The 25,204-nt window shown below is 49.7% G+C and overlaps 1 protein-coding gene across 1 annotated transcript in view; it reads left to right on the top strand.

Moving 5' to 3' along the window:
* The window catches only part of APCDD1L (APC down-regulated 1 like), a 59,224-nt gene extending 38,744 nt beyond the window's left edge, over positions 1–20,480 (top strand). Inside the window, exons 2-4 of the mRNA XM_055266577.2 lie at positions 5,947–6,085; positions 9,070–9,622; positions 15,238–20,480. Of these exons, the coding sequence (XP_055122552.2) occupies positions 5,947–6,085; positions 9,070–9,622; positions 15,238–16,002 (1,457 nt within the window). The 3' untranslated portion in view covers positions 16,003–20,480. The remainder of the gene's footprint in view (positions 1–5,946; positions 6,086–9,069; positions 9,623–15,237) is intronic.
* Positions 20,481–25,204: the final 4,724 nt, after the last annotated feature.

The raw sequence follows: 25,204 nt of genomic DNA on the forward strand, positions 1-25,204 counted from the left end.
ATCATTGAAGTTGAAATCATTGAAGTTGTTGGCCATTGTATAAATTTCCAACAAGACACTTGGGATAGTTTGAAGTTATACTCTCATGTGAGCCTATTTGATTAATGCCAGTCTCTCCAGGAGAACAGGAATTCTGACCATCATGTGCAGCCATATAGACCCAGAGTCCATTTCAGTTCCAGGCATACAACAGGCATTCAATAAGTATTTGGGGCCGGGCACAGTGGCTCACGCCTGTAATCCCGGAACTTTGGGAAGCCAAGGTGGGTGGATCACGAGGTCAGGAGATCAAGATCATCCTGGCTAACATGGTGAAACCTCGTCTCTACTAAAAATACAAAAATTAGCTGGGCATGGTGGCATGCACCTGTAGTCCCAGCTACTCAGGAGGCTGAGGCAGGAGAATTGCTTGAACCTAGGAGGCGGACGTTGTAGTGAGCCGAGATTGCACCACTGCACTCCGGCCTGGGTGACAGAGCAAGACTCTGTCTCAAAATAAATAAATAAATAAATATAAATGTTTGTGTTGGGGAGAAGAAATGAATGAATGATAGTTGGGTCACCTGGGGGACCTCAATTTTGGATGGCCCTTGTTACCTGCTATGGGTTGAATGTAACCCCCCAAAAAAGATATGTTCGAGTGCTAACCCCCAGTACCTGGGAATAGGACCTTATTTGGATATAGGGTCTTTGCAGATGTAATCAACTTAGGATGAAGTCATACTGGATTAGGATTAGGGTGGGCTCTAATCCAGGGATTGGTGCCTTTATAAAAGAAAGGAGAGGGAGATTTGGACATAGGTGCAGACAGAGGAAACACACAAATAGGGATGAAGGCCATGGGAAGATGGGGATAGAGACCGGTGTGATGCAGCCATAAGCCAAGGGACACCTTTGAGCCACCAGGTGCTGGGAGAGGCCCTACACACACCTTGATTTCAAACTTCAGACTTGCAGACTCCAGACTGGGAAAGGATCGACTCCTGTTGCTTCAGCCACTCAGTGTGTGGTCTTTGTCGTGGCAGCCCTGAAACGCCAAGAGGCTCTCCTTTTGAGTGCCTCAGGTGAGGTGACGAGTTCACCTTGAGCTGCTCCTCCCTCTGTCTTCCGTGCACCACCTTCAGGCCATTTACCACACCCACGAGTCCCTTGTACATCTCCTTATTAAATATGATTTTATTAAAATATTTAAAGAAAATAATTATAATACCTAATATTTTAATATCAAGTTCAGATCAATCCCCTTTTTAAAACTGAGTCCTCAGAAAAACGGGTCATGCAAGTACAAGGTTGTTATGATAACTACCGCCACTTTTAACACCTTCTAAAATCGACGCGTGACTGTTGGAGTACGAAGTGCTCGCGTCGCGCCTAAAATCACCTCGCACCCCACCCTGCGTTCATTCGTGCCTTGCTTCGAGAACCTCAGAACAAGCAGACTACAAGAAAAAAAAGTACTTTTCTTTTGCTTTTTACCCCCAGAAGAAAGGTACCTGAAAAGCTGATATTTCCCCATCTGCTCTGGCTACAAAGCTCACATCTTTTCTCCACCCTCTTCTCTCTTTGATCCACACTGCGTTTTTCGTGATCTTTGAAGAAAACATAAATTGTGGCCCCAGGAGTGAAGCCTCTCTAAGCCTCCACTGCTCATCTGCAAAATGGAATAACCACACCCATCTAGGAGAATTGCTGGGGAAGGGAGGTAAGAGAAAGGCACAGAGTGTGGGATTCCATCTTTATGAAATATCCAGAATAGGCAAATCCGCAGAGACAGAAAGTGGAGTCATTGTTGCCGAGATCTAAGAGGAGAGGGGAGCGGGAGTGACTGCTGATGGGCACAGGGTCCCCTTTGGAGGTGATGACAACATTCTGGAATGAGATCATGGTGGTGGTTGCATGGTATTGTGAATGTACTAATGCCACCAAATTGTTCACTTTAAAATGGTTAAAACAGTGCCTGTTTTTGTTTTTTTTTTTTGAGACTGAGTCTCACTCTTGTCACCCAGTCTGGAGTGCAGTGACATGATCTCGGCCCACTACAACCTCTGCCTCCTGAGTTCAAGCAATTCTTCTGCTCAGCCTCCCGAATAGCTGGGATTACAGGTGCACGCCACCATGCCCAGCTAATTTTTGTACTTTTAGTAGAAACAGGGTTTCACCATGTTGGCTAGGCTGGTCACAAACTCCTGACCTCAGGTGATCCACCCACCTCAGCCTCCCAAAGTGCTGGGATTACAGGTGTGAGCCACCGTGCCTGGCCAAAATGGTACCTTTTATGTTAGGTGTATTTTACTAGGTGTATTGTTGTGTTTTATTTGGCTAAGAAGCATCTGTCTGTGGAGGAGTGACAATGGCCAAGTCCCTCCATCCCTCTGAACCGCAGTTTCCTCATCAGCAAAATGGGTGCATTGACGGAACCCATGTCACGGGTGGTTGTGTCGATTACACCTGTCAATCCTTTGGGCTCTGCCAAGATACTGACACGCTGCCCCTGGGAGGGCTCAAGGTCATAATGCAGATGAAGCACCTGATCTTGGGCCTCCCAGAATGTGTGCTCAGGAGACGCTGGGCACCATTTGATGATCTCAAGACATTCTTAACCAAGTGCCCACACTTATGGGTGTGCTCAGCGAGTGTACTTTCCCTGGAAGGTCCCAGACAGGTCCATATGGTATTTGTTCATGAGGCCTGTGTCTGGTGCTCTGATTCAGGATAACACATCGGCCTCAACCAGGTCATAGTTTAAGCTCCGGTAGCCTGGTCTGAGCAATTGGGAACTCTAGATTTAATTCTGCAGGTAATTTGAACGATGCTATCTAATTTCAAATATCCCTGCTCTTATGAATGCAAAAGCAGCATAATTTTTAATTAGTGGGTAAACAGTAAATAATGAATGACAGTAAGTGGACACCACTGTTAATTAAAAATCCATGGTTGATAAAAGTCAGTTTGGTCCATGCATTTAACTCCGTCTATCACTTCCCCGCAAAAAGTTGTGTAACCCAACCCACCGCACCATCTGCTTTAAGCTGTTATTTCTTTAGTTAAGACTTTTTTGAAGGAAGAGAAGGGGGTGGGGGAAGCAAAGAAAATCCAACATCTACCCCAAGAGCTGTGTTGGAGAAAATGTCATGGAATTGTTTATAATTGGTTAATTTTGTTTTTGCAACCTTGAAGTTGAGACTTCACGCATGACCAAGAGGCGACACGATGCTCCTCAAGAGGTGCATCTTGAGGAGCTCTTCGCATTTGTGTGTACATGTTCCGAAGGCAGCAACACTTTGCTGTATCTCAGAGTCTCCCAACATAATTAAATCCCGATTCCTCACAGAAAAACAAGATAAACTAAAATGCACTCGGCAGAAACACAGGATCTGAGGATTCATGACAAAAGGGCCATCTAGTCTCAGTGACTTCAGGGAGGGTGTAGGGGGGAAAAAAAAAAAAAAAAAAAAAGCCTTGTTTTCTTTTGAACAGAAAAACATTTCCTCAAGAGCCCGAGTTTTGTGGAAACAATGACAAGATAATTTGCAGGGCCCCTTCACTATTTTACTCTGAAACGTAAGCCTGATTTTCCTACCAGGCAAATATTGCTGACCCCTTTTGATCCTTTTCCTCGCTCTGTTTTCATCCATTCCCCCAAATCAACACTTTTGGACAGGTTTCATTGACACTGAAGATGTTCGAATTAACCTGCGGAATTGAATCCAGGAAACCCAGTGTCTTCTGAAGAAGCAGACTGCAGAAGCCCCACATGCACGAGGTGTTGACGCTGACGTGCACCTGTCAGCTCAGGACTCCTGGCGAGTTGTATGGGGATCTGGCCCAACTTTGGTGCCTACCTACCCACTACAATGTCCTGCCACAAATTCCCGCAAAGTAGACGTGACAAGTTAAGACAAAACAACCACAGCCTCTCTCTTTCAAGATCCCACTGGCATTTCATTCACTTGGCAGAGTGGCCCCGAGTGCTGATGAGTTGGTGTGGGGACACCTTGGCCCTGGCTGGGTGGCTATTTGTTTTCATTTCTCCTATTTGGCTAATTAAAGCCAATAAATCAGTTGCAGGATGAACCAAGATTACAACAGGGACCTAGGGCTACACCAGCATTTGTACTCACGCCTTCGTTTATTCAGTTGGCCAATGTTTGTTGACTGCCCTGCGTTTTACCCCGTCTCCAAGCCAGCCCCTTTTGTGTTCTCTGGGGATGTCAGACAAGCACCAGTGAGGCTGTCACACCCCGAAGTCCAACAACCTGGGCTCACATCCTGGCTCTGCCACATCCGGGTGGCACGTGCCCTGTGGAAGCTGAGCCCATCTCTGAGCTGAGCCTGTTTCTCTGCCCATGAGAGGAAGATAACGCTAACACCGACTCCAGGGTTATTGCAAAGATCAGATGGGAATAATGTATAAAAGAGCAAGGGGTCCACACCCAGTTAACAGGTGCCATCATCCCCCTCGTCATCATCAGCATCACTCCTGCCTTCTCAGCTGATCACTGGGGACCCCAAAAGTCTCCAGATGCAACCCCCAACCTCAAGGCAACCGAGAAATCCACTCCGCCTCATTTTCCTAAAATACCCCTGGGGCACAGAGAGTTTGGGGTCAGGCAGCTCCGAGGAGGAAGTAGGGGGCCCTCAGCTCTCCTGAACCCCTGCTGGGAAGGCCTGCCTGCAAGGCCAGGAAAGGGACAGAACACGCCATCTGCTCACTTCTCAACTCAGCCCCCAACCCCTCCCAAGGCCTCCTGAAGTTACTGCCAGGCCCCCACATCCCCTGGACTGGAGCCCTAAGACTCAGCCCCTCCTGACCCACTCCAGCCCCAGGCTGGATGGGAAGAGATATGCTTGGAAGCTTTGCTGCAGGAGCTGGGCCTCCAGGGCCAGGCCAGCGCCCCCGAGCACAGCCCATGGCTGGAGTATTTGGACGCAGCTCACTGCCGAGCTTCCCACAGCATCCCGTCATCTGGGCCATCTCAAGCCCATCAGCCCTGAGTGGAGATGACAGTTTCTGGGAGAGCTGCTGCTCTTTAGCAGCTGAAGGTCTTGGCACTCTCGCCTCTGAGCAGCCCGAGAAGAGATCGTGAACAGCCCCACGCCCAGGCTTCACTTGTCTCCAGGCCAAGCCAAGCTCATCTAGGGGTCACTCCAGAGGACCTGGAGCTTGTGCTGCAGCGCCTGCTTCCCGTGTCCATCTTCCAGTCACCTTCCACCCTGAGCCCAATTCCTCCCCTGGTGTCTGGGCTTAGGGACGAAGCCCTGAAGAAGGGCAGGGCCTGCATTGTTTGGCCTCATACCTCGGCCCGGGCCTCTGCAGCGGCCGTGCACTCTTTCACTTGCCACATGCTCACTGAGCACCAAGTAGATAGCAGGCGCCTAGCACCAGGTGACACCTGAAGCGAGTGGCCTCGAGGGGCCTGCTCTGTGCTGGGAGAGGCCAAGCAGCCCCCAGGGCTCCTTGGTGGAGGGGAGTGGTCTGCTCTGGGGAAGGGGTAGGGCCCCACTGTCCCCAGCACCTTGGGTCCTGAGTCCAGAGTGCCCTTTGTCCAGAAGCGTGGGTCCTTCAGCCACCAGCGGGCAGGACCCGGCCACGGCTGTGGAGCCCGTGGAAGGTCTGGGCTTCTAAGCGTCTGCTCCACGCGTAGAATTCTCAGAGGCCTCCCGGCCCCAGAATCTGGGACGGTCTCCATTTAGGAGGCTTGGATTCCAGGGTGATCACATCTGGGAACCCAGGAGGAGATGCGTCGGGGAGGCTGATTCTAGGATCCTCACTATGGGGAACCCATCACTGTCTCCAGAACTGGGGCACCCTGGGGATGGGGCTGCGATGGCGGTTGCGGGGCGGCCCTGCCTGGCTCTCTGTGGCCACAGTGGGGCTGGGAGGGCAGGTGGGGTGGGTGTTCCTGGGGCATGCTGGGGTCTTACCCAGGTCTGTCTGTTTTGTAGCCCACACCGCACTGGTGGCGGGGGAAGCCGGGGGCAGCCGCCTGCGCTGGGAACCCCACTGCCAGCGGCCCTTGCCAGATAGAGCGCCCAGCACTGCGATCCTGCCCCCACGCCTCAGTGGACCTTGGATCTCCACGGGGTAAGACTTCAGGTCATCCTGACCATGGGCCCCTGGACTGGCAGAGTTCTACCTCTGAGACTCGGCGTCCAATCTTTGAAATGGGCATAATTCACATAGTTATCCAAGAGGCCTTCTACCTGCCAAGCTGCTGGCGATGCTTGCCTCCCCTCCCAGAGTGCAATGGGAGGCAGGGACTGTGTTGGGCATCACGTCCATGGGCAAAATCCATTCAACACCTTGAGCGCCTATTATACAAACCTATTACGAGCTAAGTTCCCGGGGTCAGCAGTGGGACGTGCACTCAACATGCGAACACACAAATGAATAATATAAACTTGAGATTGCACTAAGCTCTTCAATGAAGGAAATAAAACCAAAGATGTGATAGCAAGTGACCTGGAGGGTTCTTAAGAGTGATCAGGGGAGGCTTCTTGGAGGTGGTGACATCAGCTAAGAGCTAAAAGGAGAGGAATCAGCCATCTAGAGAGCCAGGAAAGAGCCAGGCAGAGGGGGCAGCTGGTGAAAGGCCCTGGGGCAGGAAGTGGCAGGCCAGGGAGAGCCTGGGTGCGCCCATCTAATTCTGTCTAACCTGACAGGCTCACTTGACATTTCAGAGGCTCAGTCGCTGCTTTGCAGCCAATGGACTTTGCATTTTCTCCTCATCTGTGGTGCACAAACCCTACAGCAGCCAGCTGAGTCCCCACTCCTGGGGCACGGATCGGGGAAAAGGGAGGCTGTGGCCCCCGTCATACTTGGCATATTCCTCCTTCCCCCAACATCCCCTCCAGGCCAGTTCCATTCTGGGGTCAAGGACTGGCCTCTCCATGTCCTTCCTGTACCTCCTGAGGTCAGGCAGAAACTCCCGACTGCCAAACATCTGCTAGCGCTTTGGGTGGAGGAAGGGGACATGAGTCCTTCAAGGCCACTTCGAACGCATTTGCAGGCTCAGCCAGGCTGCACACAGCCCCCACGCCCACGGCACAGTCCACGGGGGGATCTAGGCATCCACTCGCCAGGGTCACCCAGACAGAACTGGGGTACAGGAAGGGGGGACACTGGTTGTAGGCTGCTTCTGCCCCAAGATAGTAACATTCTGGAGCAGTTCTTTTAAGAAATTTCTTCTAGAACTTTCTTCCTTGAAAGTGCCCTGCCATGCTCTCCAGACTGACCTTGCTGCTTCCTGGGAGAAGAGTGGGAAAGAGCTCAGAGCCTGGGAACCATCGAGAGGTCCAGTGTGACCTACTGCGTCCTCCTGGCAAATCTCCCCTCTCCAGGCCTTGTCTGAGACCCTCAGGGGTGTGGCTCAGCCCTCCCTATTTTTAAGTACCTATACTAGTATTTACTTATCATTTTCTGTAAACCAACTTGCTTTTATTTACTAAAATATATTCATTTATTTTTACAGCTTCATTGAGGTGTAATTGGCATACATTGACAGTGTAATGTGATTATTTTTAAAGAAAACGTAGTCTTTTCCTGGATATGGGGACCAGAGCCACTTGTCATAAATTAAAGGTAACTGAAAAATTAAATTCAATGAAAACAAAACAACAGAAATCCTCTCTAGATCTGTTGCCAAACCGAGGCTCTGAGTTGCTCTCTCTGGGAGAACAGGGAGGTTGGCATTAAAGACACTAGCTCTGACCAGGGAATTTCCCCTCAACATTATCAAAAAGATGGAAGAAAAGAAAAGGGAATTATTTCCTTGCTGGGTGATAACATGTTTCCTCTGCTCCAACAGCCCTGGTACAAAAAATATCAAGAAAATAGGCTGGGATCACGCTTGTAATCCCAGCACTTTGGGAGGCCGAGATGGGCAGATTGATTGAGGTCAGGAGTTCAAAACCAGCCTGGCCAACATGACGAAACTCCATCTCTACTAAAAATACAAAAATTGGCCGGGCATGGTGGCACATGCCTGTAATTGCAGCTACTCGGGAGACTGAGGCAGGAGAATTGCTTGAACCCAGGAGGCAGAAGTTGCAGTGAGCCGAGATTGCACCAGTGCATTCCAGCCTGGGTGACAAAGTGAGATTCTGTCTCAAAAAAAAAGAAAGAAAATAGCAGTACAAGAGGGTACCTGGTTAGAGTAAAATCGTGAGGAGGGTGCCTGCTCTTTTTCCCTTCTGACTTCATCCACCGTCCACCCCACCTGTGCCCTCAGTGGGAAGTCCCAGAGGCCTCCTCTGCCCCATCCCCGAATTGACCCTGGGTCTAGGAGTCATTTCTCTTTCTCCTCCCTCCAACCTCTTCCCCTGGATCTGTTTGTGTCACCAGCAAACGGAGTCTGGGGCCAAGTCCAGCCCACTTCTCATTTTTGTAAATAAAGTTTTATTGGCACACAACCATGCCCATCCATGTACATATCATCTATAGCTGCATTAGCTCTACAATTGCAACTTTGAGTAGTTGCAGCAGAAACCACCCAGCCCACAAAAACAAAAATATTTATTACCAAGCCCTTTACAGAAAAAGTTTGCCGACTCCTGGTTTATATCTATAAGCCCTGTCACAGGCAAGAATGAGACCTGGTCAGGGCAGTGAGCCTAGAGAAGGGGGAAACAGGACGGGCCACCGTCATTCCCGATCACTACTCTCCTCTCCCTCCATTCACTTAGCAAGGACGGGGGCGGGCGCCGGACGCGCTCTGGGCCAGGTGCCCAGAGTCCGGCGGGGGAGGAAGCAGGCACGGCATCCCGGAGCTCCCAGGCCAGTGGGTCCCCAGATGGTTGCAAAAGGGCCTCCAGTAGGGCAATTCGGATTGAAGGAAAGGAGAATGAACTAGAAGGCTTGTGTTGACACCACGAGGCATCCAGTGCAAAGCCCCAGCCTCAAGGGTGGCTGACTGCGAGCAGTGAGGGAAACTGAGGCTGGGGGGGCCCAGGCCTGAGCTGAGGCCTAAGAGGGGAGTTGGGGGGAGAACGGAGCCCAGCCCAGAGGGGAGAGGGGCTCGCGGCGCTGTGTTCCCTCCGCACCCAGCCCATCTCCTCCCACCCCTGCAGCTGCGAGGTGCGCCCAGGACCGGAGTTCCTGACCCGCGCTTACACCTTCTACCCCAGCCGGCTCTTTCGAGCCCACCAGTTCTACTACGAGGACCCCTTCTGCGGGGAGCCTGCCCACTCGCTGCTCGTCAAGGGCAAAGTCCGCCTGCGCCGGGCCTCCTGGGTCACCCGGGGAGCCACCGAGGCCGACTACCACCTGCACAAGGTGGGCATCGTCTTCCACAGCCGCCGGGCCCTTCTCGACGTCACCAGGCGCCTCAACCAGACCCGCGCCGGCCGGGACTGCGCGCCGCGGCTGCCCCCGGCCCGGGCCTGGCAGCCCGGGGCGCTGTACGAGCTGCGGAGCGCCCGGGCTCAGGGGGACTGTCTGGAGGCGCTGGGCCTCACCATGCACGAGCTCAGCCTGGTCCGCGTGCAGCGCCGCCTGCAGCCGCAGCCCCGGGCGTCGCCCCGGCTGGTGGAGGAGCTGTACCTGGGGGACATCCACACCGACCCGGCAGAGAGGCGGCACTACCGGCCCACCGGCTACCAGCGCCCGCTGCAGAGCGCACTGGTGAGTGTGTGTGTTGGGGGGTGGGGGGGTGGTCTCGGCATGGGGGAGGGGGGCGAGCTCGGAGCCCAACCCCACAGCTTTGCAATTGCGATCTGGGCCTGCCCAGGGCTCTGGCTGCCCGGCTGTCATCACTGCCCCTCCCCACTCTGGTCCGCGTGCCTCAGGACATTTGCGCACCCTGTTCACGCTGCTGGAGACATCTTTTTTCAGCCTTTACAAGGCTGGCGGGCCTCTGGTCGGCCTTCCCACGCTGGTCCTCCCCAGCCCCTGTCCTCGTGGGCACTACAGGATCTCATTTCTGCCCCTGCTGGGCACAGAGGCTTGGGTGGGTGTCCCCCTCCCTTGGTTCTCGGCTGAAATATCCGCTCCAGTCCCCATTCTGTTGCCCGTTTCCCGCGAGTGACCTTGCCAGCTCTCAGCCCGCTCTGAAGTTCTGTTGGTGACTTGTTTATTGCCTCTCCCTCTGGCGCTAGGTCCTTCGCAAGGGTGGGGCCACAGCGGGCACCTAGCACGGGTCAGGCCGACAATCAGGACCAATAAGTGTGGATGGATGAATTAGGGAGAAGGCAGCTTTCCTCCAGGGCGCCGCTGGGGCTGCGCACACCAGCCCAGATGCCACCCCTTCGAAATCTCAGTGCGAGCCTCACACTGGCCTAGCCACACAGCCACTGGGGCGCCGCCCTCGTCCACTCCCAAACCAGACGGCGAAGCCATGTGGCCTGGATTTCTTGTGAGAGGGCCGAAAGGGATCTGTCAGGTCTGGGTGGAGCCTGGGGTTCTGCATTTCCAGCAAGCTGTCCGGGGTGTGGGGAGGCTGCAGGCTAAAGGAAACCGCCCTCTCTTTAGCATGTTCCCCCTTGACTCCAACACGAATTTCATTTAAGCTGATCAACCTAGATTTTAGATGAAGCCATTGCACGCATACCATCCTAATTTGGGGAGGATCTAGTAGCCCCCCCAACACACTTTTTTTTTTTTTTTTTTTTTTTTTTTTTGCCAGATGAGCAAACAGGCAGAAAGAAACGTAACTTTACTGTATAATGGCTCCTGGCACATAGCTCAGAGCCTGGCTCCTACAAGGGTGTGGACCTAGGACCTTCCCAGTGTCAGAGACCCCTCTGGTGGCTGGTAAAGCCTAAGGACCCCCCCCCCCGCCCCCGAGAAAATCCGTTCTTAAAAAAAGCATAAGAGAAAATACGTGGGATTTAAATGAAAACCAGTTCTATTAAAACCGTTACCCAAGTTTTAAAACATCAATTTGTGATATAGAGAAACGATAAATGTGAAATCTTTATTTGCCCTCATTTCAAAGCAGGGATGACTGCAAACCATGTTTCCAGTACCTGCAACGCTGTTACTGTCATACAAAGTCAGAGGTTCTGCTGACGCTACGGGGGCTCGTTGCCTCCATTTACAATGAGAACAAATGTTAACTTTTATTAGTGAAAGGTTAGTGAAAATGAAGTTGAGGTTAGCATTCGAGGTGAAAAACTTCTGTACAAGGCACCCAATGCGTATTTCTTGAGTGCACAAACGAGCAGGTGGAGGGAGGACGGATGAATGGGTGTGGATGGATGGATGTGTTCAGCATCCCCATGAAGATCCCCCTTGGAGCCCTTAGGCAACCTTCACATCATTTAGCATGTATTTGTTGCCTACTGTGTACTAGACACTCAAGGAACTAAACCAGATGAGGCAACTTCTCACCCCTGGTAGTACCAACTTGTCACTGCCCCAGTGTGGGAGCACTGTGGATGAGACAGACCAGAAGCCTGCCTTCCTCCCCTTCCCCCACCCCCTCCTCCAAACTGAGGATCTGGGTAGAAGAGGAGGCGCACGACACGAAGTTCTCATAATCAGAAAATCAGCCTCAGAGTTCTTTTTATGACCTCGAAATTATTCCCTTTTTTGGCAACCAATGTTCTAGGCTGCTCTGGCATTAATCCTACTTAGTTCAGAGAAGGCGCTAGCGGTGAGTTGATTACCGGCCGCCACCACCTCATTAGGAAGGGAAACTGCTCTGAATGCAGAGAGGACAGATCCCCGGGGGCTGCGGGGGCTGGCAATTTCATGCATCCCCAGGCAGGACTCTGGGGCCATGGCTATCCCTGCCCTCCCTGCTGCCTGGCCAACCTGGGTGGCCAATCCAGCCTGAAATGTGATTGAGAAGCAAAACACATAGAAATGTATGCAGAGATGAACAGTGCCAGATGTACAGACATTAAATGAAAGGTCTGCTCACCAATGGCCCCTCTCCTTGGGGGGGGAAAAAAAAGAAAGAAAGAAAGAAAGAAAGAAAAGACATAATTTCAAAGAAGGAATTGCTGCAGAGAAATCCCCAAGAAATGAATCAGTTGTTGCCTTAAGCTCTCTGGGGCCCATGCCTTGCCCACGACCCAAACCAGATGGTAAACACGAACATTTTTAGAAGTTAATTTAAAACCAATTTGATCCCCAAATTCATTGCCTGGGTATAGAATCCTAATCAATCAGCCAACACTGGACCAAAATTATCTGAGCCTGGTGTCACCTCTGGGGGTTAATTAGAAACTGTTTTGTGCTGTTTGAGAAATAACTTTATGTAACAGGCTTAAACGAGTAAGAGTTTGGTTTCTGTACAAGTGTGAATTCTGCCGGCTGGGGGCCTTGTTTATTAACGCATGAGACTTCAGACCTCTGCAGAAAGATGCCCGAAAGATTTCCCATGGAGCCGGGAACCTTGTTTCACCAGCTTCAAAAGCACCATAGAAGGAAATGCTTTTTCTCATCCCTCTTTCACCTTAAAAGTTTGCTGGTTCTCAATTTGTTTCTGCTCTGCAGAAAACTGCTCACCCCAGATTACCAACTAGCATCCCTAAATGTCCTATCTGCAGAGAATATCTTTTGTTTGTCTTTTGTGGTGGGTAAGGACAGCTCTGGGATTATGTTGCTGTAATACATTATGTCTTCTCAATATACATTAGTGTGACAGGTCAGAATGTGGGTTAAAATGCCAAAATTAGAGTTGACTCTTACCAGCCGGCATCCCAATCACCAACACTCCAGCTAACTATCAAGCTTGCTTGCTCCCATCACAAACATTTTTGCAGCCATTTGCTAGCATTTCAGAGAACCATCAAGCTCTCTGGGCCCAAATCCCCATAACCAAAGCCAATATGGTCTCTGATATTATATAAATCAAGGAAACTTAAGGTTCATTATAGAAATAAAAAATAACAGCTTATAAAATGTGACACCCCCCCCCCGCCAAAAAAAAAAAAACTTCTCAATCATCCAATATTTTCTTTCTGAACCAGAACTTCTAAGTGCCACTTGTCTGGCATGAAACTCACTCAGCAGTGCTATGTGGAAATCTTTTGGGATTTTTGCAAGAAAAAATATATTGGAGCTAATTTCCCAGCTGGGCCCTCAAAATGCCGCCTTCCTGTGCCTGTCCTGCCTGGACTGCAACTCTAAGTTTCCTTCTGGAATGGCCACAGCAGGAGATGTTTGCTTGTTCTCACATCAGCTTTGACAAGTTCCAAGGCCATTTACCTTCCAGAACGGCGCTCTGGCCTAAAGTCTGGGCAGCAGCTTCTTTTTTAGAAATAAAATAGGAGAAGGAGAAGAAGGAGAAAGAAGGAAGAAGAAATCTGTATCTCATTCCTTTTTAGCATCTGCTGAGCTTTTTCACTCCAAAATACAGACTACTCCCATGCAATTTGGTTTAGCATCTGTTTCCTGTTAACGTGTGTTACGGTAAACCCAGCTGACGAGAGTTTGTAAGGCAGAGACAACTGTGAATAAGGGCAAAGATAGAGGAAAACCAACTCATAGCCTGGGACAAGTGAGGGTGTGGTGGCACCTGAAGACCCGAGTGTGGCCGGTTTTCCCTATAACAAATAACACGAGAATGAACATCTTTGAGCCACAGCTCTTTACGAGATTTCAACTATCTCCTTTGCACAGACTTAAGCAATGGGCTTCCAAAGACATAATTTTTTTAATTTTTTTTTATTTTTTATTTTATTTTTTATTTTATTTTATTTTTTTGTGAGATGGAGTCTTGCTCTGTCACCCAGGCTGGAGTGCAGTGGCACGATCTCAGCTTACTGCAGCCTCTGCCTCCTGGATTCAAGCAATTGTCCTACATCAGTCTCCTGAGTAGCTAGGATCACAGGCATGTACCACCACACCTGGCTAATTTTTGTATTTTTTGTAGAGATGGCATTTCACCATTTGGCCAGGATGGTCTTGATCTCCTGACCTCGTGATCTATCTGCCTTGGCCTCCCAAAGTGCTGGGATTCGTGAGCCACTGCACCTGACCTTTTTTTTTTTTTTTTTTTTGAGATGGTGTCTCACTCTGTCCCCCAGGCTGGAGTGCAATGGTGTGATCTCAGCTCACTGCAACTTCCACCTCCCAGGTTCAAGCAATTCTCCTACCTCAGCTTCCTGAGTAGCTGGGATTACAGGCATGTGCCACCACACCTGGCTAATTTTTGTATTTCTAGTAGAGATGAGTTTTCACCGTGTTGGCCAGGCTGGTCTTGAACTCCTGACCTCAAGTGATCTGCCCACTTCAGCCTCCCAAAGAGCTGGGATTACAGGTGTGAGCCACTGCGCCTGACTCAGACATATTTTGATGGCTTTTGATCCTTGTTGCCATATTCACTTTCCATGGGGTAGGTAGAGCAAATGATGCACACCTTCCACTGTGAGATTTCTAAAGACAAAAATCCTCTATTCTCTACCTGTAGGGAAGATGTAACCTGCTATGAGCACAGGAGAGTGGGAGCTCAGACAGCCGGGTGTAAGCCAGGCTGCATTTCAGCTGGTCTCTGCTACTTCCAGGCTGGACAACCTGGGCAGCCCAGCCGGCCCTCTGGGTCTCAGATCCCTCAGCTATAACATGTACCAGTTGCCCAGGAAGTGCTTAGCATAGTTCCCGGCACTTCAGAAACACCTAGAAGAGTGAGCTAGAAAAAACCAACTTTCACGGTCAAATTCCAGGACCAAGCAGACTGGGCATGAGCAAGGACAATTTCTCTCAGGTCCCAAGACGAAGGCCACCTATGCTTCCATTCATTTCTCACTTATTCATGCAACAAATATGTGCTTGCTGTGAGCCAAGCCCTGTGCGGTGGGGATGGGGTAGCCGCAGAGACAGTCCCAGCTTTCTAGGGCTTTTTAGGACTGTAAGGCATGATGCATTCCAGTTTGATGAGGGGTGAGGGGTAGAGAGAAGAGAGTCTCAGGGGGTGGAATGAGGAAGATAAAAGAGGGTGGCAGACAGCCCTGAGGCCCACCTGACATGGGGCATTCGGGAAAGCTCTCTCTGGTGCCCAGCTGAGACCTAAGAGGTAAGAAGGAGCTGGCGGGGAATTCCAGGTGGAAGAGACAGCAGGAGACCCAAGGCCCCGGGGAGACAGGGGCTGACCTCCTTCAAGGAGGCCATCCTGGCTGAAGCAAAGAGGTCATCCTGACTGAAGGCAGGGAGTGAGGAGAGAGAGGAGGGAGGGACAGGCCGCACCTCACCCTGCCTTGACACCCCTACAAAGCTGGGGTTCATTTCCAGGCTGCAACCCAACTTCTCCATGTGGGACAACCACCGTTTTTCTGTTTGTCTTTTGCCAGCACCACGTGCAGCCGTGCCCAGCCTGTGGCCTCATTGCCCGCTCCGATGTGCACCACCCACCTGTGCTGCCGCCCCCTCTGGCCCTGCCCCTGCACCTGGGCGGCTGGTGGGTCAGCTCGGGGTGCGAGGTACGCCCAGCGGTCCTGTTCCTCACCCGGCTCTTCACTTTCCACGGGCACAGCCACTCCTGGGAAGGGTATTACCACCACTTCTCAGACCCAGCCTGCCGGCAGCCCACCTTCACCGTGTATGCCGCCGGCCGCTACACCAGGGGCACGCCGTCCACCAGGGTCCGCGGTGGCACCGAGCTGGTGTTTGAGGTCACACGGGCCCATGTGACCCCCATGGACCAGGTCACCACGGCCATGCTCAACTTCTCGGAGCCAAGCAGCTGTGGGGGTGTGGGGGCCTGGTCCGTGGGCACTGAGCGGGATGTCACAGCCACCAATGGCTGCCTACCACTGGGCATCCGGCTCCCGCACGTGGAGTACGAGCTTTTCAAGATGGAGCAAGACTCCCTTGGGCAAAGCCTGCTCTTCATCGGACAAAGGCCCACCGATGGGTCAAGTCCCGATACCCCCGAGAAACGTCCCACCTCCTACCAAGCACCCCTGGTGCTCTGTCAGGGGGAGGCCCCCGACTTCTCCAGGCCACCGCAGCACAGGCCATCGCTGCAGAAGCACCCCAGCACAGGGGGTCTTCGCATAGCATCCCTCCCACTTCTGCCCCTAGTTCTAGGGCTGGTCTTCCTCCACTGGCTGTGACATTGGACTTGACATCAGGATGGCGGCTCTGGACACCCATTCAACCCTTCAGACTCCCTCCTGGCAGCTGTAGAGAAGGAACCATTCTCCTCTGCTCTGTCGTGGACGGATGCACAGCCCCACTGCTTCCAAACTCTGCCTGTGTCCCATGTGGCTCAGGGCATGAGCTTAACACCTGCAAAGCCTATACCACATCCCGCAGCCCCGGTCCCCAGTCATGCACTTGGACGCGGCAGTGATGTTCATCGCTACGTTGAGTTTCTAAAGATCACTCCCAATTTTTCTACTTTCCTCATCCTTGGCAGCTCGCCAACAGGTGCAGTCAGGGGGCCACACGGAAACCGCCCCCCATCCCATGCTCCCCCCAGTTCTTCCCATCCTGACCCTTGGGATTCCAAGATGGGAGCAAGAGGAGACCCTGAGGCTCTGCCTAGGGACGAGGCCTACTGTTCTGCCATGTCTGTAGGTGGTTGTTTAAAGATTATTAATTTGAATTTAGCAATACGATCTCTAAGTGGTGCCATGAATTAAAGATGCCACTTCGGGCTTTCAGTGCTTTCCAGCTTTTGGGCAAAGGGCTTGTGTCTTCAGGGGCAGCTCGGCTTTCCTGAGTCGTGACTGCTGGCATTCATCTGCATTTGCCTGTGCTTCTGCGAGTCGGACCTCAAGCTGCCAACACTGCGTGTGGATAAATCCAGTTTTCCCGAGCCAGCATGCAAATGAAGAGGACTCCATCTAAGCTGAGAAGCGTGGCCTCCCCAGAGCAGGCTGCGGCCTCCAAGCCTCCCTGGCCCAAGTGAATGCCAGTGTGCACCAGGCTGGCTGCTGGGGGCAGGTCTTTGGAGGGGAGCAGTGTTTCCAGCCTTCTGGAAGTAGTTAATAGTAACGACAACTGTAACACTAACGTGCTCTGCAATTCGCCCTGCCCAGCCATCCTCGGTTGCCAAGATTTCCTGTGCTTGCCTGACAAAGGAAGAGAATCTCTGAATGTATATCTTTGGGCCCACCCTAGGGAGAGGTCAGGGTCGCCAGGCTACATGGCGACATCTGGGCAGCTCTGCCTTGCCCAGCCTCCTTGCCATAATCCTAATATACTGGTGTCCTCTGCTCAGAGGGGACTGTCATCATGGTGGGAACAGGCTGTGCCTCTCTAGGGACTCTGCCCGTGTTCCCAGGGCCTCATCTGTACACTGTGAAATTAACTGGCAGCCTGGTGGGCCCAAGGGCTTTCAGGACTGGGGGCCAATGACTCAGCCCCTCCTTCCTCCTCCTGACCCCTATCTCTAGCTCTTATCACAGATTTTGAACAACTGTCTGTGAGGTTAATGATGCTTTCAGAGGGAAGCCCTTTTCCTCCCTGAGACTGTGTGGGGTTCAGTCAGCCTGCTGAAATTGCTCCCACTTATTACCCATTCTTCTTCTTAAAAAAAATAAAAGCCCACCAAGTTAGTATTCTCTGTGGGTCTCAGACAGCTACGAGTGTTCCTGGCATATTTACCAAAGTACAAGAAATCATTACATGATTTACGGTCTCAGACTACATCACGGTGGGGGGAGCTCCTGGTGGGGATGGCAGTGGGTGTCGATGATACGTCCACGGCTGAGCAGGTCTTGTATCCGAAGCTTGAAGCAACCATGCCACCATTTATCATCAAATTTGAACCTTTTAATAAAATTAAACAGCCTGAGAAATGTTCTTGCTGGTTATTAAAATCAACCAAGGGAATTACAGTTCTAAAGAAAGGAAGTGGAGTGTCTTCCAGACAATGTGTGAAAGAGAATAAAACCAGTGGAGGTAAACCCCAGCTCTCTCAGTTCTGCTTTCATGCCACTGCCTGTCCTGCTGAAAACCCCCCAGGGGCTTCCACTGCACTCAGAATAAAAGCCCGACTTCTGGCTCGCTGTTGCCTGCAGGGTTCAGCCAGGCCTCCACATGCCCCGGCCACACTGGCCCTTCTTTCTGTTTCTTGATCACAGGAGCTGTTGCTGCCTTGGGGCCTTTGCACAAGCCCTGATTTCTGCCTAGCCTCTCTTCCCCCAGACCTTCAGAAGTTTAGCACTTTCTTTTCAATCAAGTCTCGGACCAGATGTTATCTCCTGAAGATGTCACCATTCACATCCCAAAGGGCAGCCCCCTTTCCCTGGTCCTTCTGTCAATCCATTGCATCACAGTTGTATGTTCTTTGTCATGAAAACTGATCACTGTCAGAAATGACCTTATTTGCCTAGAATGTAAGCTCCAACGAAAAAGACTCGGCTCTGACTCGCTTCCTGCGATCTTTCCAGAAGGGTCCAGCGTGCCTGGTGCATGGTAGAAACAACTTCAATAAATATGGCTGACTCAGTAAATGTTGGTTATCCGTGTTAAGCCTCACACTGAGACCTGTGAATGGATCACCTCCATCTACCAGATTCAGCCACCTTCGAGAGGCCCAGCTGAGTCAGTTGCGAGGACACTAAGGCACAGAGAGGAGAAGGGGCTGGGCTCCACAGCCTGAGATCCGGGCCTCTGTCTCACAGCCCGCGGGCTTGGGGTGTCCTCCTGACTCTTGGAGGGAATGGGATTCCTTGATTTTATTTGGGGAAGGCAATTTAGTGTTGCTTTGTGGGATGCAGCATGAGCCATCCCTAATGAGGAGGAGTGTGTTGAGCAGGACAGCAGCTTCCTGGATCCCCTCAGTTGGACTTAGTTGCTCTCTGATCGCTGGGGCTTGTTAGTTTGGGGGCAGGTGATGCTGCTCGGAGCCACGAAGGCTGAAGAAAGGGCAACCATCCCTTTTCTCCCAGGCAGATGGTCAGGGCCTCCAAGACTCTGGGCTGGTAAAGGAAGGGGTCATTTTAGAGGCTGAGGGGCTGAGACTCTCTGCGTACAGGGCCAGAGGCCCATGGGCACCAAGCCTTCCTTCCAGCCCTTTGCTCCCGCCCCTTAAGTCTCTGCCCTTCACATAAAACAAGAGAGCGCTCTCATCCACAGACAGGGAGGAAAGCCCAGAGTCCTATTTCCAAACAAAATTAATGTTCTCCATTGCATGTTCAGTCATGTTGAAAGGTGGGGGGTGGGTGGGAAGCCCATGCAGTTGATAATTTCATTGTGCAACTCCCAGGAGAGCAAATGAGCTTTTTTTCTTTAATAAAAAGTTGAAACTGTATACAGCTCTCAGAGGTCCATTAACTAACAGATGCTGGTTATCAAAAGAAGCTCTTTGCCTTTCACTAAGCACATGTTTTTAATCTCCCAGCGGTGCTACCGGGCTGAACAGCAGTGTGTGGCTTGGTGACGCAGGCCCACCAGCACGTGGCCCTGGCCTGTGCATCCTCTCCTGGGGACACAGGTGACTCAGACACGAGGGGCTGGAGCTTTCTGACGCAGAATGTAGCACTGCATCAGGGCCTGGTCAGGGCTGATTCATACCCATTAGCATCGCAGACCGGAGCTAAGCAGGGAAGAGCTGTTCCCACTTCAAGAGGGGACTTGAACAGTAGCGTGCAGCCTCCAGTCCGCTCCTGATGGTTCTGAGAGACTGAAAACCTGTTCCTTCTCACACACACAACCCCCCTTAAACGGATGTCAGCATGAGCACAAATGACCTGTCAACATTCCCTAAAACCATCCTTCCAAGCTTCCAGACAGACTCTCCTCCTGCCCACCTGAAACCTCCACCTGCCATTTCGGCCACAGTGGCCTCCTTGCTCTCCTGCAGTCCCATGGAACCCAGACCCTCTTGAGGTCTTGGCTCCAGCTCTCCCTCACCTGGAAGGCTCTGCCCACCTCACCCCTGACCACCTCAAAGATAGCGCCCACCACAGCGCAGTCACTTCATCACAGCATTTGCCAGTGGCCGAAATCTGAAAAAAATCCTGTTTGTTGGTTTTCACCTATTGTTAGCCCCTGTCCTCTAGAATGAGCTCCTTGCCAGCAGGGTCCTTGTCTGTCTTGTTCTCTGTGGCTCCCCAGTGTTAGAATGGTGCCAGGCACATAGTAGGAGATCAATAAATACCACTTAAAAGAATACATGTTCCGAGACCTGATTGGAGACTCCGAATTCAAGCAGCAAGATCACACCCACACAACTATACTGGCTTGGAATTTTGATGTTGCTGACTTTTTTTCTAATCAGATGGGCAGAGCAGAACCCAGGCCTGTGAACTTGAGGACATCTGTTTTCTAGTAGCCAGGATATATCTAGAAAGGCATTGAAGACCACTGCTCTCCCAAAATAAGAGGCCACAGGGTCTCGTAAGAGGTGCCTTCAGACTCCACCTCAAGCTTCTCATCCCCCAAAGGCCAGGGAGACTGGGAGAGCCCCAGCCTCACACAGGTACCCAAGGCTTTCCTTTCTTAGTTTTGGAGCCTCCATCTCCCCCACCCCCCAACCTGCCAGCTTTAGTTTCTTTATCAATAAAATGGGCTGAAACCTGATGGTTCCTGGAGCCAACCAGCCCCAACACCAGTTATGGGAAGACCCAAAATAGTAAGTGATTCAAATGGAATCAATAATGTATTTTGAGAGAAATGGCAAAAAAAAAAAAAAAAAAAAAAAAAAGAAAAGAAAAAAGAAAAAGCTGGGTGTTGTGGCTCACGCCTGTAATCCCAGCACTTTGGGAGGCTGAGGCGGGCAGATCACGAGGTCAGGAGATCAAGACTATCCTGGCTAACACGGTGAAACTCCATCTCCTAAAAATTAGCCAGGCATGGTGGCAAGCACCTGTAGTCCCAGCTACTCAGGAGGCTGAGGCAGAAGAATCACTTGAACCCGGGAGGTGGAGGTTGCAGTGAGTGGAGATCATGCCACTGCACTCCAGCCTGGGCAACAGAGCAAGGCTCCGTCTCAAAACAAAACAAACTCTTAATAAGGATGGGTCTTTGTCCTGTGATATAGTATGTATTTCCTAGAGGTTATTAATAACCTACTACTCTCACTCCTGCGTTCGGCATTGTTTTTAATCCCTCAGGAGAAAAAAAATTACCAAAACTTAGGTGGTCACTACTTCTGGTGAAATCAACTGCCTGTTTAGTAAAAAGACCCACAGACATTTGCTGAGCATCCATCATGTGCCAGGTGCTATGCTGGGTGCCTTGGAAGGAAGGCCTTCCCAACTTCCAGCCAAGATGGGGCAGGCAGACACATGCCTTTAGCTCCACTTCCTTCTGAAGTCCCAACAAATTATGGGAAAGAATTAAAAGGCACAAGATCACAGGAATAAACAGAAAAGGAAATAAGAACATAGCCAACAGGAGATGTCAGCAAAATTCTGGAATCTGGAAAGCTGATGGGTAATTTATCACTGACAGGAGATTACAGAAGGTGGAAAACAGGTTGGTCAAAGGGCACAGCTCAGAAGCAAGTCCACTTGTGCCATGAATCCCCCTAAGTCTTAGGATATGGTGGCCCCAGGCATGGCAGAAGCCAACAGAACAGTAGGGCTAAAAACAGGAGGAATCTTTGAAATGTTTTACAAGTCTGTAAAAGGAATTCTACTCCTAGTTCCCATCCCTAACCAATTTAAGAAACCAAAAGTTTAACCCGAAAATCTTTGGACTTAGGGACAGCCCAGGGCAGAGTATCATGCTAAAAATTTAGATACAGGTTAAGTATCATCCCCAGTATGAAAATTCAAGATCCAAAATGCTCCGAAATCCACAACCTTTTTTGAGTGGTGACACAATGGTCAAAGAAAATGCTCACTGAAGCATTCTGAATTTTGGATTTTCAAATTAGGAATGTTTAACTGGGAAGTACAATGTAAATATCCCAAAATCCAAAAAAAATCTGAATTATGAAACACTTCTGGTCTCAAGCAGAACAACATACAAAAAATACAGAACAACAAAAAAGAACAAAGCAACAAAGAGCTGTAATATCCTCAGTGAAAAAAATATACACATACATCTTGGAGCAGGTTGCTGTAACAAAGAATAACTGGAAAAGAAAGATGTCTGGAAAATTATGTTAGCAGAAAAAAATCAAAAGAAGGTTGGAAATTAAAGTTGAAGAATATTCCCAGAAAAAAAAAAAGAATCGGGAATTAGAATGGCACTCGATTTCTCAAAGGAAACACTAGAAGCCGGAATCAGTGGAACAATGCTTCCAAAATCCTCAGAATGATTTAAACCCTGTGTTTTATACCCTGTACAACTATCAATCAAGTGGGAGAGCAGAATGGGACATTTTCAGGTATGTAAAGTTCTCAAAAAAATTATGTCCCACATACTCCTTGCTCAGAGATCTGCTAAAGGATGTGCTCCCCCAAAATGAGGTAGCAAAACAAGAGAGAGGAAGCTAGAAATCCAGAAAAGAAGGGATCCAATCCAGAAGAGAGCAAAAGGAGTTCTGAAGATGAGAGTGAGTGAAGGCCCTGCAATGAGAGCTGTGCAGTAGGCTTAGATAGCAGTCAGTCCAGAGAGGAGCAGGAGAACAGAGAGCTCCAGGAGTGATCTAAGAAAACCAGAAAAATCAGATTGCCTGAGGTGTTGTGATTGTGCTGAGATTTACACTTCTATTAGGGTCTGGGCTGAATTTGTGATAGATACATAGGAAACTAAGCAAACAAAACACTAAGATGTAGTAACTCCAGGAAAACAAAGGATTACACATAAAAAGGAAATATAAGCATAGCACATCCAAGGTACAGCTGTAAACAATATCTCAGTAGTCTTAATCATGCAAAAGTGTACTGATGTAGCCAAAAATTATAACATGACTGAGAGAGAGAGAGAAGGAATTCTATGCTTGGGATGTGGTTGGGAGAAAGATTATTAGAGCTAAATCCCTATCTTCCTTAGGAGGAAATCAATAGATAATACATAGAAGCGAAAAATCAAGAAAAAGTAATATAACCACATTATTAGGAAATGTAGATGTTAATATCAGAAGAAACAGTTCAATGTGCTAAACTGGCTACCTCTGGGAAGAGGTAGCCCAGGGCGATATGGGCCTGCTGCTTTTCACTGTGAGCCTGTTATAGCTGTTTGGCTTTTTATATTATGCACACAAAATACTTTGGTATAAAAAAAAAATTGAAAACATCACAACACCAAACCCAACAACAACAAAACTTTGAACTTCCCCTCAAATTGCTTTCAATCCAGTAAAGGGCAGACTGTGTTAACAGAGGTTTCGAATACTCTGGGAGGCGAGAGTGGTGGAGCACAGAGGGCTGAGCAGAGCAGCCAGGCCCACTCATGGGAAAACAGAGCATTCGGGAGTCTGAGCTTCTGGGAAACAGGAGGAAAAGTGGGACCATGCCAGGGCCCTAGCCGCAGGCTGCCAGCCCTTCCTCACACATCAGCTGGATGAATATTCTAGGGTAGTTTTCTCATTACTAATGGAGAGTATTTTCTTTAGTGTGGAGGCACTTTTAGGACCAACAATGTGACTGCAGGGTGCGGCTAAAATATACAGTGGGTCTTGGTTTGACTTTAAAAGCTTCTTGTCTTCCCTACACATTTCTTTAACATTTTTTGAAGTGGCATAAAGGTAACATTTTTCAGAAAGTTCGTAACACTAATTTTGTGTTTCTCCAAATTTGTACTATTTTCTTCTTTGAAGTGATTTTAGCAGTCAAACATTGCTAAGAAAACAGAGGCCAAAGTTCTACTTGGATAAAAAGAAAACTCTAGACTCGTAAGTGCAATTTCTGAGAGTATTTTCAGTTTCTAATGGGGCATGTCACTCCCATTACTCCTTGGCAAATTATCAGGTAGCAGGTTTTGTCTTCTAATGCACTAACCAGAGATAATGGCAAATCAGTGCGGTCACTTCTTCACAATAGCTCCTTGTGTTGCTGTTTAGAAAACTCCTTCACAGTTCAGGTTTTAACGCTTCAGGTTTTAACTCTTTAACGACCACCACCATTTTTCAGTCTCTCTTACAGAAGCTCTCCTTGGTCTGGGATGCTGACATTTGCCTCCCCTGCACCCTCTGTGAAGGCCATGGTTAAAAGGACCCCAGGGATGCAAGAATGACATGAATGCAGCCAGACGAGAGCAAGTGAGGTGGCTAGTACAGGTCAAGAATCAGAGCTCTAGCAGTTGCCATGAAGGGTTATTTCCCTCTGCCCAATCCACTTCGATACACTTTGCTGCAAGTCCTTTTCCTGTTAGTAAAACAAGGTAGATTCCAATTTCCACATTCATGACTGTGTGCCCTTAGCCTCTTCATTTCTGCCGCTCTGCCGTCAGCCCTTTGTGTGATAAACCTTTGCTCCCTTTGACCTTACTTCACTCTGGGTCGACCGGGTCTTCATGTGTGTTTTCAAATGGCCTTTACATACACAAACAACTGCTCAACCTCATGCAAAGAACCACAAACTCAAAGTAAGACACCACGTGCATTTTACAGGTGAGCAAAGATCAGAAAGTTAGATGGCGCAAGGTGCTGGCAAAGCGTAAAGCAGCAGACCCTGTGTGGACTATGAATTTGTACATCCTCTTTGGATGGCAATGTGGAAGCCATCTAACACAATTTAAAAGCAGGCACCCTTTGAGCCAACCATTACTCCTCTAGGAATTGATTCTGTGATATTCTTGCTCATTTGTAGGAGTATTTGTTGTAGCGTTGTCTTTAGCAGCGAGACTAGAAACTGCTTAAACGTACCTCCATAGAGGGCTGGTTAAGTAAATTAAGGGCACATCCATACAGAGGAAAATTATAGAGCCATAAAGAATGATGTGGGCTAGCATGAAATGATCTCCAAGATAAATTTCAAAGTCAAAAAAGGAACATGCACAACAGAGCAGTTAGTGTGTGCTGTTGCGTGTGTATTAGAAAACACACAGTTGGTTGGGTACGGTGGCTCATGCCTGTAATCCCAGCACTCTAGAAGGCTGAGACAGGAGGATGGCTTGAGCCCAGGAATTTGAGACCAGCCTGGGCAACACAGAGAGACCTCATATCTACAAAAAAAATAAAAAAGATAGGCTTGCTTGAGGCTGGGAGGTGGAGGCTGCAGTGAGCTGTGATCACACCACTGAACTCCAGCCTGGGTAACAGAGTGAGACCATCTTTAAACAAAAGGAAAACACAAGGCTGTATATACACAGACATATATGTGCATAGATCATCTCTGGAAAGAGTCAACACATGGAAAGTTCAGGATATCTCTGGAGAAAGAAAGGTTTGGGAACGGAGGAAACCTGATTTTGTATACTGCGTACCCTTTAGTCTTGTATGAAGTCTTACCATTTGCCCATCTTACTTTT

The sequence above is a fragment of the Symphalangus syndactylus genome, chromosome 24, assembly GCF_028878055.3.
Source record: "Symphalangus syndactylus isolate Jambi chromosome 24, NHGRI_mSymSyn1-v2.1_pri, whole genome shotgun sequence".
Taxonomy (NCBI): Eukaryota; Metazoa; Chordata; class Mammalia; order Primates; family Hylobatidae; genus Symphalangus; species Symphalangus syndactylus.